Raw genomic sequence first — 12,382 nt, 5'->3', positions numbered from 1 at the left:
CGTAATTGTACTGTCGTTTCTTGATTTGAAAGTGTCGCAAGTGTCGTTTTCAGTCATAGAAGAGAATTTGATTGTTCTTTATAGTCGATTACACTGTTACTCTTGTATTTGATTTGAATTGGTAGTTTTTCAAGTGTCGAAAGCAAGTTTTCAATTCCAAATAACAAAATGTCATCATTATCTTCATTTTTGTTTTGAAAAGAAGCTTGTTAGTAATTGTCGCGTTGAAAAATAATTCAGATTTGCGCTTAGCTTTCTTTTTATCATTCACACATTAAGAAGGCTGAAAACAAATACATGCATGTGCATTTGCATTTATACTGTTTGTTGGTTTGATTTAGGACAAGTGCATATAGTGTGTGCTCTCCACTCTTTGTTGAAAGAACGTCATCTCTCTTTCCTTCGTAGCTAGGATTTTCATTGCAAAAAGAAGATTAAACGACTGTTTATCATCTTAGATTACATTTTAGGAATTTTACATCTACATCACGCGGTGAACCTAAAAGGCAAATTTATTAAGCAAGATCAACTATAAAATAAATTTAATGAATCTAAAAACGCTTTGGAACCTGACGCACAACATTTAGAAGTCTAGGCTAGAGACATTCCGGCATCGTAAAGCCTGGTAACTGTTGTTTTCACTGTTGGTTGGGTGATTCCTCCACTTTGAGACGACAAGTGCCAGTACGGACTTGTGCTCCCACGTACCGTCGAGTATATATTGGGAGACCACAATAGGCTTTATCCTTTATCCATAGGAAGTTGTGTCTGTCGTCCTATCAATCGCAATGCACTGAACACAGCAATCGGGAAGATTGACTGCCGTACCGTAAAAAGTATTCTGCAGTTTTGTGATTGGTTTGGTAATCCCTCTGTCTAGATTTCCAGAGCAGTCCCTTTCGTTCCTTTTCAGGCTCCTTAAAGGAAAAGGTCCATCTGAGCACTTGTCACTTCAGGCTCATTAAAAATCGAAGGCGACTAGAGTCATCTTTTGTTTTTTCTCGACTCTTAAAAATTGAAAAAACAAGTTGTGTCAAAGCGTCTAAAATTCATCTAATTCGGAAACATACTTCCCCTTGATTTTTAGTTGATCGAGTAATCCGCAATCGTGGAAGAAAGTCAATTGAAACCCCGTCGTTCGCGAAGGCTTACGAGTCAACCGTCTTTGTCTCCAGAGTCGAAATTGTTACGGACAAAGCGAACTCGTTTAACCGGTTCCAAATCCCCTGGTAAAGTTAGAACAAATGTTCCAACACCATCGGAGACTCCGGTTACTCCAAACATTTCTGGTATCCCTGCCTTTACAGAAGAAGTTCAGTAGCCACCAAAGGAGAGTAGAACTGATCCTAGTGTGAAGGTAAACACTTGTGTTACTGGGCCAGCTACATCTACAGCTGATTCGGAAGGTGGTATTCCCCAAACATTTATCGTTGTAGATTCTATACCTTCTTCGGCACCAGAAATATTTTACGGACCTGACGGTCTACCTCTTCCACCTGGTCTGATTGCTATAGAAGAGATTGTGGAGGATCCTCCATCTAGTACTCCATCGCGATTTGGAGTCGGGATCACTCTATATCCTTCTTCATTAGAAATTAGTCTACCGTCATCGGAAGCTCCTGTAGAATCGCTAGGCAATCTTTTGGATAGACTAGAAATGTCTGAACAACCGTCGACATCTAGGACTATGTCATCCGACACAGCGATGGCAGAACTTCCTGCTGTCACTCCAACAATGTTCGCCGGCATACCATCTGTCCCAACTAGCTCTCAATCGCTAGAAGGAGCCCACCCAGGGGCCATTTCGACAGTATGGTCCGTTCTTGTTTGTTCATCTGGAATAGTATCCAAGAACTCTTATGTTGAGTCTCAGCAAATTGATCCTTCAGGGTGTCAATTTGGGCAGTCCGGTCCTCAAGGGCAAACAATTCCTTTAAGTACCGGATTACCACCGTATGGGGGGTAGTATACCCTTTCATTGTCTCCTATGGGAGGAAAACCATACGAGAGTTCACAACAAAATTCAGGGTATGCTGGAATTACATCTAGCGGTTGGGTGCCAATACTGCCTCAACAACCAAGAGTTGTATATTCGATGCAACAATGTTTACCTATGTCAAATATACCAACTACGTCGGCTATTGTGACGGTGTCACAAGTACAAGCGTTGCCTGTTGTATGCCAACCTCAAGTTTCTCAGGTAGTAATGCAACAGCCTCTTGTCCCTGCGACTCAACCACAATCGCCAACTAGTGGAATGACACAGGCCCAAACGGGTACAATTACCCCTCATTTTGGTCAAACAGTCAGTATTGTACCACAGCACATGGCTTCGCAACCATGGCTAGTGCAATTCCAACAAGTATACCAAGGATCTGAGCAACAAATCTTTGCAAATAGTGGGCAGCTGTATATTCAAAACAGTCAAAATCAACCATTCTACAATGGTTATGCCCATCAACCTTATCAAAGTTACCAGCATCAAATGCATTATGCTGGTATGCAAAGACCAACTGCTCAGGCAATCCCATCTTATCCTGGGTATGCTTCACCAAACCTGAATCAACAGTTACCCTTCGTGGCAACTTTGGAGTTACCGGATCTAAATCGGTTAACGAACGATCCAGTTGCTTATGCCCCTTGGTGGCCAGCGATTTCGCATAAACTTCCACCAGATATTCCTAAATTTAATGGAAGTCCGGGTGAAGACCCGTCGAATCATGTGATGACATTTCATCTGTGGCGTTCATCAAACACCTTAAACGATGATTTGATTAGGCTTCGCCTTTTTCAGAAGACGTTAACTGGTCCGACAGCAAAATGGTATATCGAGTTACCCAGAGCTTCGTTTGACAACTTCAGTACCCTAGCCACAACCTTTTTAACCCATTTTCAGTTACCCATAAGGTATGAAACGGGAACAGAACTTCTTACCAATTTCAAACAAACAACGACCACTCACATATCTGATCATATTCATGAGTGGCGACGTCGTCGTAGAATGGTAAAAAAGTATGTTCCTGATCAGCTTTTAGCTGAATGGTTTATTAAGTCATTATTACCTTCCATTACAGAAGATGTGGAAAAAGAAGGAGTCGTCACTGAAGAGCAAGTAATTGCTCGTGCACAATATTTAGACTTGATTTATACTCAGTCTGGCACGCTCTACGATAAAATCCCTGACGCTCCCAGACCAGAATTTTCCGTCCCTCCTCTTCCTAAATCGAACAATGACTCTCATGCCGGCGATGGCGTGATTGGTACGACAGAAACAAAATCGACAAAGGCTACATCTAAAAAGGCCCGTAAGATTTCTATTCAAAATGCAAAAGAATAACTTCTCGCCTCGGAAGTAAATGTTGTCTCGACTGATAAAGGAAAAGAAACCAAGCAACCAGGAGGCAAGAAGAAAAACAAAGGGAAGAAGAAGAAACAGGAGGAATCATCACCTGAAAATTCTTCTGCAAACCCTCCTGGAGATAGGAAACCAAAAAATCCATGCTTAATATGTGATGAAGAACATTGGACAAAAAATTGTCCACATAAAGCTGAGCTGAAAAGATTCTTCAAGAATTCAAAAACCTCGGCGGTATTAACTGATCCATTTCCAAATCCAGGGACAAATCTGGTTGCTAGTGAAAATGCTTCCTTGTCCCAAGTGCTGATGTTGTCGGTTTAGAAACAGCAAAATGATGCTTTGATATCGACAAGGAATAAAGATTACGGGAATCCACAACTGTCGAACAACAAGGATAAAGATCAACCTAGTAGTTCAACAACAACTTTGACAGAAGTTGCGCCGCCCATCATTCCAGAGCTAACAATAAAACCGCCAAAGGGAGTAGTACACAAGTCAACATTTAATCCTCGTTCCAGAGCAGCACAGCATTATAATATAGTGGAAGATCTGGCCCAATCGCCATCCGCTATGTCGACACTTAAAGTACTGCAAAATTGCCCATCCAAAAGCAGGCTTTATTATCAGCTATAGGTGGGATAGACCCAAAGGATTCTAATCTTGTGTCCTTTAATCATAAAGGATACGATCCTCAATTACCAGCTCAGCTAGCTTTCCTCATTCAAGTGAAAGCCCTCAACAAAACTGTTCATCGAACAATTATTGATGAGGGGGCATCTACATGTATTATGTCGATGAGTTGCTGGAAAACTTTAGGATCTCCAACCTTGTCGCGATCTTCGACAACATTAAAAGCATTTGACGGACGAACATATACCCCATATGGTATTCTAAGTAACTTGCAAGTTGAACTGGGGGGGGAAACAGTAGAAATAGATGTCGAAATAATCGACGGAAACCTCGATTACAACATCCTACTAGGAAGACCATGGATATATGCTATGGCTGCGGTTGTGTCGACATACTTTAGGAAGATTGCATTTCCTTTTCAAGGAGGAATTACAATCGTCGACCAACAAACGTTTCTCCCCAATAGTTCCCAAGTTACGGGAAGCATTCCGATGATCCATGGAAGCCCCCATACGCTTCAAAATATCGAGGTAGGCCTACTAAAAGACCCTATATTAATGGGGACTTTTGCCCTCCGCCTCCAATCAATATGGCGGAAGTGGTGACGGTAGGAACCTGCAATATGATATCTTCGATTCAAAAGATCTCAGAAAACGATATTAACATGGATCATCCGCAGGTATTGCTTCCAAGCCCAATAGAAATATTGTAGCAATCAATGTTTTCGGCATGGGAGGCAGACCCAAATCAGCGCTCACCAAGCGTTTGGATAGATAGGTCTATGGAATATGGCACCCCGTTAAATCCTTGGTCGCAAGTGCATTACACCGACGAAGAAATTGTTCAGTCAATGATAACGGACGGGGCGCCATGGGAAGACTACCACCATCGTTCCCATCTTCTGGATTGTCAAGAAGATACTCCTAATGACCTTCATCATCCTTCAATTTTTGATTTCCTATCAAATACTGTAAACACAGTGGATTCCGAGCGAAACTTGTCCAATATTGAAGAGACTATTGCCATAAATATCTCGACCAAAATGGATGTTGTAGAGAATATTTATGTTGGCAAATGTTGTTCTCCTCCAGAACTGGAAATATATAACGCTCTTTTTCGCGAATTCGGAGATGTATTTGCTTGGTCATATGATGAAATGCCAGGGATTGACTCGAGTATAGTTGAACACGAAATCAAGATGTATCGAGATGTCAAACCAGTACGACAACGGCTACGGCAGGTGCACCCCAAGAAAGCCGTTGCCATCAAGGCAGAAGTTGAAAAGCTTCTCCATGCTAGTTTCATTTACCCGATTCCTCTAACCGATTGGGTATCAAACATTGTTCTTGTGATGAAAAAACAAAGAACGATTAGAGTGTGCGTCGATTATAGGGATGTAAATCAAGCTTGTCCAAAAGACAACTACCCTACACACTTTATTGACCAGATAATTGATGAATGCACCGGATGTGAAATCTTTTCATTCATGGATGGATTCTCCGGGTATAATCAAATAAATATCCGCCCACATGACCAGTCAAAGACTGCATTTATTGTCCGTGGGGCACATTTTCATATTGCAAATTACCCTTTGGTTTAAAGAACGCAGGGGAAACGTTTTAGAGGGAAATGAATTATGCCTTCCATGACATCAAAAACATCATTCAACCATATCTCGACGACCTTCCGGCTCATTCGCAAAAGTGGACCAATCATCCGCAGCATTTGAGAGCGATATTTCTGTGTTGCCGACACTACAAGATACGACTCAATCCACACAAATGTGTGTTCTGTGTCAGTTCTGGTCGTTTACTTGGCTTTGTAGTCTCAAAGGACGGGATTCGTCTCGACCCATGTAAGGTTCAAGCAATCATAAATTTTCCCCCACCTTCAAATTTGCTTCAGATTCAGAAACTCCAAGGGAAAGCAAACTTTCTGAGGAGGTTCCTTCCAAATTACGCCGAACTTGCTAAAGGTTATACACGTCTATTGAAAAAGGAAGTGCCCTTCGTCTGGGATCAGGTCGCGCAAGCTTCCTTTGATGCTTTAAAAGAATCCCTAATGAAAGCATCATTAATGTACGCTCCTGATTATCAAAAATACTTTAACCTGTATTTGGCTGCAGCGGATACAACCATCGCAATGGTTTTAGTTCAAGAAGACAACGGAATTGAACATCCTATATATTATTTAAGTAGGAAATTAAATTATACAGAAAGCAAATATTCCTATGTTGAAAAGCTGGCACTCACAGCCGTTCAAGCAATACAGAGATTTCAACACTATGTCCTCTTTCGAAAAACTACTATTTTGTCATAATGCAACCCCATGACTTATATATTGTCGCGACAGTTGCTGGGGGGCAAATATTCAAAATGGATACCAATTCTTCAAGAGTTTGATCTGGAATTTGTAAAATCCAAGTCAAAGAAATCCCTGGTTTTTGCGGAATTACTATGTGATCTCCCATCGTCGTCCAACGATGAAACATCAGAAGAAACAATCGTGGATGAATCTTTGTTTCTAATATCTTCAAGCAATCCGTGGTATGGAGATATAATCATCTATCTCCAAACCCAAAAATATAGGCCTAATACCTCCCGCTCAGAACAAAAACGTATTCGATACCAATCAAAAGACTACATGATCGTCGGTGATACACTTTACCGTCGTGGTGTCGATACAGTTCTGAGGAGGTGCCTCACCCATGAGGAGGCCGAAAAAGTCCTGAATAACTGTCATTCAGGCGCATGTGGGGGGCATCAATCTGGTTACGCTACGACGCAAAAAAATTTACGAGCAGGATACTTCTGGCCAACAATGTTCAAAGATTGCATAACCGCAGTCAGAAGTTGCCATGCATGTCAAATTTTCGATAGCAAAACCAGGAGACCACTCGCACCTCTGCAGCCAATAGTTGTTGTTGGTCCATTCACCAAATGAGGCATTGATTTTATGACATTTAACCCCACCTCGACCGGGGGGCATGGGTATATCATAGTCGTTGTAGACTATTTTACCAAATGGGCCGAGGCGATGCCTACATTAGATAACACTGGTGAAACAGCTGCCCTTTTCTTTTTCAATCATGTAGTCGCTAGATTCGGCGTTCCACAAGCTATAGTCACAGATCATGGATCGCATTTTCGCAATCACATGATGGTTGAATTGGCTGACAAATTAGGGTTGTCCCACGACAGCTCTACTCCATATTATCCGCAAGCCAACGGACAAGTTGAAGCAATCAACAAAGTCCTGAAACGGATGCTGCAAAGGATGATTGGAGTCCACAAAAGGAGTTGGCACCTGATCTTGTACTCAGCCTTGTGGGCATATCGAACATCGGTAAGGAATGCAACCGGGTTTACACCCTTCCAACTGGTGTATGGCCTAGAAGCAATCTTACCAGTTCAGTGTGAAATCTCGTCCCTAAAACTCGCAATCGACCTTCTCACCGGAACTTCAGAAGAGGAGGCTCGTTTCTTGGAACTAATCCAATTGGATGAAACTCGTCGTGATGCCGCTTTGGCTAACGAAACCCATAAGAAACGAGTCAAGGCGCAGTTCGACAAGAATGTCAAACCCTGTGTCTTCTCAGAAGGTGACTTGGTCTTACTTTACGACCAAGAATTCGATAAATTGGAAGCAGGTAAATTCAAGTCTCTATGGATGGGCCCCTATATTGTTAAATGTGTATTAGCAAAAGGAGCCTACGAGTTAATGGATTATGACGGGATTCCGCTGGCGCAACCCCGTAACGGGTTGTACCTTAAGTGTTACTACGCATGACGCAATGTAGTAACCCATGTGCTTTTGTTACATTTTTGTTTTCGCTACGGGTAATCGTTTTGGTTAAGTAATCCACTTTTTGCATTTGTTGCAGATGTCAAACCTATTGGAATCTTTTGTTGGATATGCCGACGGAGCAAGTCGTAGTTCGCGGAACCTATATTCTGCGCACTGGGCCATTGATCCAAGTGGCGAGTTAGTAAGTTTCAGAGGGGTATGTATTGGTCGGTCAACAAATAACATCGCTGAATATAGCACGTTGATAGAACTTCTCTCTGATGCCATCACCCATGGCATACGCCGACTTGTCGTCAGGCTAGACTCACAGCTCGTCATACTACAACTCACTAGTATCTACTCCGTCCGGAATCCAGCTATCTATCGCATGTTCCTAAGGGTCAAGATTTTGGAAAGGCAATTTGATTTTATTCAATATCAGCATATTTCCATAAACTTAAACACATTAACAAACTCATTGGAAAATTATGTGTTAGATAGACATTTGCAACATTTATAAAAAGAAGCATTTCATTAATATTTGCATCAGGATCATGTAACTTAACCAAAATAAAACTCCGAAAATCAAAAATATATATATAACTGTTTATGGTTTACACATAATGCTCTGTAACCAAGACAAGAATTGGTCAAATGACCCAAAACTCAAAACGCTAGGGGGCACCCTAGTCTAATGATGCTGGTGATAACAAGTCACCGCCTGTGCAATCATGCGTAAAAGCCAAATCCATCGACTTGGCACACTAGTAGTATGTCGTTGCAACCTCAAAGGCAGCTCGTCAGTCCTCACATCTGGAATACCAAGAGTGAGGCCCTCGACCTGATCCTGTAATGCTGAAAGAGTCTCGGCCACATCAAGGTCGTGAAGGATAGCCCTTCCCACAGCCTCTCCTGCTGGAGCGGCAGCTAGCACTCTCAGGCGTACTACTGGCCGAACTGGTCCAACATCTACATGAGCACGAAACCTGATTAGTCTTGACAGAATAAAGCACAAGGAAATTATGAAGAGAAACGATAAACAGAGATATGGTCAAAGAATTTACCAATGGCACCCCACTGCTCGCCAACCGGCAGTACCAAATCCGGGTCACCCCGAAAATCCATGCCAGCATATGGATACTCAAAAAAAACCATCTCCTAACGATCGAACCACCCGAAGAAGGTATCAGAAAAGGAAACCTGAGACTGGCCAGCATGTCTGGACATATGGTCGACCCATCTCTGCATCTGTGGCTCAGTCGGTGGAGGTAAACCAAGTGAAATATATTGTGGCTGCATCAGCGGGATCTTTTCCAAGGCAAAAGCGGTCAAAATATAACCATACCCAAAGTTCTTCAATCTTCCGTTTTTCACCTTGGTCAATTGTTCTTTCATCACAAAGAGTATTGCATCACACCAGTTGAACACCTTTGGTTCAAGGCATTCTAAGGCATACTGCATATAAGATCGGTTGGCCACATGAAGAGCCGCACTACCAGCCATCCTAGCAAAAGTGAACAGAATGGTCCTCAAGGGCCTATCAGTGACATCTCGGATATTGATCTTGCCGTCCTTACTCGGCTGAGATCCCTCTCTGCAATACCTGCGAATGTAATCTCTCACAAATTCACCCCCACGGGCCGAACCTGATAATGAGATAGGGGCACCCCGCCTCGATAAGCCGGTCAAAAAATATATGTCCACGATAGTCAAGGGGATAGATTTGCCCCTAATCTGGAACACCTGGCTGGTAGGATCCTAGGAATCGAGCAAATACTGCAACAAGTTGATTTGTTGCCTCATGCTAGAGATGCGAAAAAACTTGAACAGGCCACAGTTCCGCAGTGCATTTACCGTAACTGGATCATGTAAAGCAAGCATGTCCTCTTCTTCATGCTCACGTTCTCACCATGTAAAAGGCATTTTGCTCCAATAAATCTCTGAAAACAAACAAGAGAAGAGTTAGATCCTGATTTGGTGAAAAACAGGCAAAATTTTTCATGAAAAACTGTGCACAAGTTTACCTCCTGGTGCCCATCGCACCTCCAGCAGTGTTCTGGGTGCGTTGCATGCTAATTGTCCAGTGGCTAGGCCAACATGCAACGCACCTTTCGATATAGAAAGGGTGCGATGGAGCCAGGGCAAGTTTTTCAAACCCCAAAGGCTCAGAAAAACCAGAAAACATGCTCAGAATGAAAAATGGAAAGGATGAAATGAAAGAGCTCAAGTTTAGCTCCTACCTGGTCTAGACAGCGCCGAAAATCGTCCACAGAATCTCCCGGAATCAGCTGGTTAAAATCAAGGGGAAAAGCGCCTCTAAAGCTCCAACAAACCAAAGTTCAAATGAAATGGTAAAATGAGGGGTAAAAGCACTTTTAAATTACTTTTTACGTAATTCAAGTAAAATATTAGTGTCTTAACTCATTTTTCAAACATATATTGTTCATTTCTAACTAGTTTGATGAAGCAATTGAGCAGGCAGTACAACCTTTGAAGGAACAAAGTTATTAATGGTAAAATCAAGAAAATCAATGACCATTATATCGAGCAGTTTTAATGCAGAATTCAAGCTCGTTAAAAAATAAACATAAGCAATGAGCAAATGTTCCTCCAGAGTTTAAGCTCATTAAAAAATGAACCAATTTTCGGTAAATAACCATCGTGAATATATTATCATCAGCCTTTGAAGCCCTGGTCGTGTTCTCATCATCACCTCCACTCTGTATTGGCCTATCATTTACCTCCACTTGATTGTTTACCCTTTTTGAGGAACAGCTGCGAAGAGTGATCCTGTTAGCCATCCTTATGACACTGCCGTGATTGAAAAATTGCAAACCTTACCTGGAATCAACTACTACCTGAATCTATCACTCGTTCCTCAAAAAACGAGTCTCCTTTAAGCTCTTTTCAACTGACTCGTAAAATATGAAAATATTGTCGAGCCATTGGCCTCTCCAGCTCGTTAAAGTGACCGAAAGTGCTATCCCTCCTTTAGATTTTAATCTTTTTGGACCTGAGGGATTATTACACAAAAAGATCGAGCGCTTGTTTTGTTCGGCTCGTTAAAAGTACCGAAAATTCATCCCTTTTGTATTGTTTTATAGGAATTATGTGACGAAAAAGTAATTTTGGAGTTTCCTTTACGTCCATTTTCAGACTCTCTAAAATCGAAAAGGACCGGGTTATCTTTGTCGTTAAACTCGTTAAAACCGAATAGCGACAAACTTGTCCATACAGACAATAACGAGTTTCACTATCGCTAGGCTCGTTAAAACATAGCGACGGGTTTGCCCGAAGGGCAAATTATAGAACAAGCATATGTTATCTTCCTCAATCTTGACAAAAATAAAGAGGTATTGGTCAGCAATAACTGGGGAAAAATTGGGAAGAAAATTTGAAGAAACTTTATTGGTAGCAAGTCGCTCTTGAACATGACACTTTCACTCCGCATCCGAGTCGGGTTGGGTTGTTCCATTCACTGGTCACATCACCATAGTTCCGTCACACCATTCATATCTGGGGTTAATGCTACCGATCCATCATGTCAATGTCGCCGATATGTTCAAGAGAAGTCGCTCAGAGAATTCACCTGTGTCTCACCCACCGCAATACATTCATGCTCCATTCTTTCATGACCACCACCCTGAACCTTATATCACCAGACCGTTTTCACCTCCATTAAAATCATTTGCTCCGTTCCGTGTCATTGATGTGGGATTCTCTAAGGCCCTCCTATGACGGATCACTTCTTGTCGACATCAGCTCATTATCCAAGAAGTCGATCTAGGAACAACCTTTTCAGTACTTTGAAGCTTGCATGCCTCAATGGCAAGTTTCTCACTTCCGGCGACAGGTTTACATCAATGGCCTTCGACCGAAAGATTTTGTGTGGTGTTCGACGCCAAGTCCCTTATTCATACCACGTAAATTGTACTGTAGTACCTTGAAGGTCATCATCATTATCGGTGATTCCTCTCACGCCTGTTAACAGCTTACATCATTGGCTAGTAATCAGGCGATGTCTTTCCATGTTCGACTCCAGAACATCTCTCACATGGATCGACTTGTAATTTGAGTGAAGATCAAACGAGATTGAAGACCCCGGATCTAGTTTCATCCATCCGGGCTGCGAAATATATTCAGGATAAATAAAGACATCAAATGTACATCACTGTTGCATAGATAATAATCCAATCTAAGGGATGATGGCTCTACCAGAATCATCAGTCTACACTCAAACGATTGTCTGTCTCATGTACATGAAAATGAATTTATAAAGTTGAGCATGGGAATGCCCGCCTCAGCTAGATAATGAAAATATTATGAAGATAATGTATTTTATTGTATCTTATTACAGGTCGCCTTCCAGCACGAAAAAACTTCAGATCCTCATGATAAAGCATTTCACCCGACATCAAAAGATTAACGACCTCATGCTTTATGGGGAAACTGTTATAGACATTTTTGGGCACTGCAACCCCAATCATAAATGTCCATAAACCAAGGGCTCCTAAGTCCCTAAAGGTGTTGTTCCAAACAAGGTCAACTGATTACAGCATCTCCCAGAAGTTCTCCATGAAAAACTACTCAGAACTGGTCAAAACTGGA

General features: G+C 42.0%; 1 protein-coding gene across 1 annotated transcript; it reads right to left on the bottom strand.

The window, feature by feature from the left end:
* Positions 1 to 8,414: 8,414 nt before the first annotated feature.
* On the bottom strand, positions 8,415 to 9,916 carry LOC149221578 (uncharacterized). Its single transcript, XM_089382997.1, has 2 exons — positions 8,839 to 9,916; positions 8,415 to 8,743 (listed from the first exon to the last, which is right to left on the bottom strand). Exons 1-2 carry the CDS (start codon positions 8,927 to 8,929, stop codon positions 8,466 to 8,468), a joined length of 369 nt encoding a protein of 122 aa, XP_089239123.1. The 5' UTR covers positions 8,930 to 9,916; the 3' UTR covers positions 8,415 to 8,465.
* Between the last annotated feature and the right edge of the window lie 2,466 nt (positions 9,917 to 12,382).

This window comes from Pinus tabuliformis, chromosome Q (genome assembly GCF_031772625.1).
Source record: "Pinus tabuliformis cultivar Carrire ecotype Pingquan chromosome Q, CPIR1, whole genome shotgun sequence".
Classification (NCBI taxonomy): domain Eukaryota; kingdom Viridiplantae; phylum Streptophyta; class Pinopsida; order Pinales; family Pinaceae; genus Pinus; species Pinus tabuliformis.
The sequence above is the reverse complement of the archived record's forward strand: the minus strand, read 5'-3'. Positions and strand labels throughout refer to the sequence as shown.

What these genes read in the sequence shown, in the direction of transcription:
- LOC149221578 (XM_089382997.1), bottom strand. Translation starts at nt 8,929, where the DNA reads ATGGTTTTTTTTGAGTATCCATATGCTGGCATGGATTTTCGGGGTGAC. An exon ending in CGAGCAGTGGGGTGCCATTG is followed by an intron (nt 8,744 to 8,838) that starts GTAAATTCTTTG and finishes GTGCTCATGTAG; the next exon opens with ATGTTGGACCAGTTCGGCCA.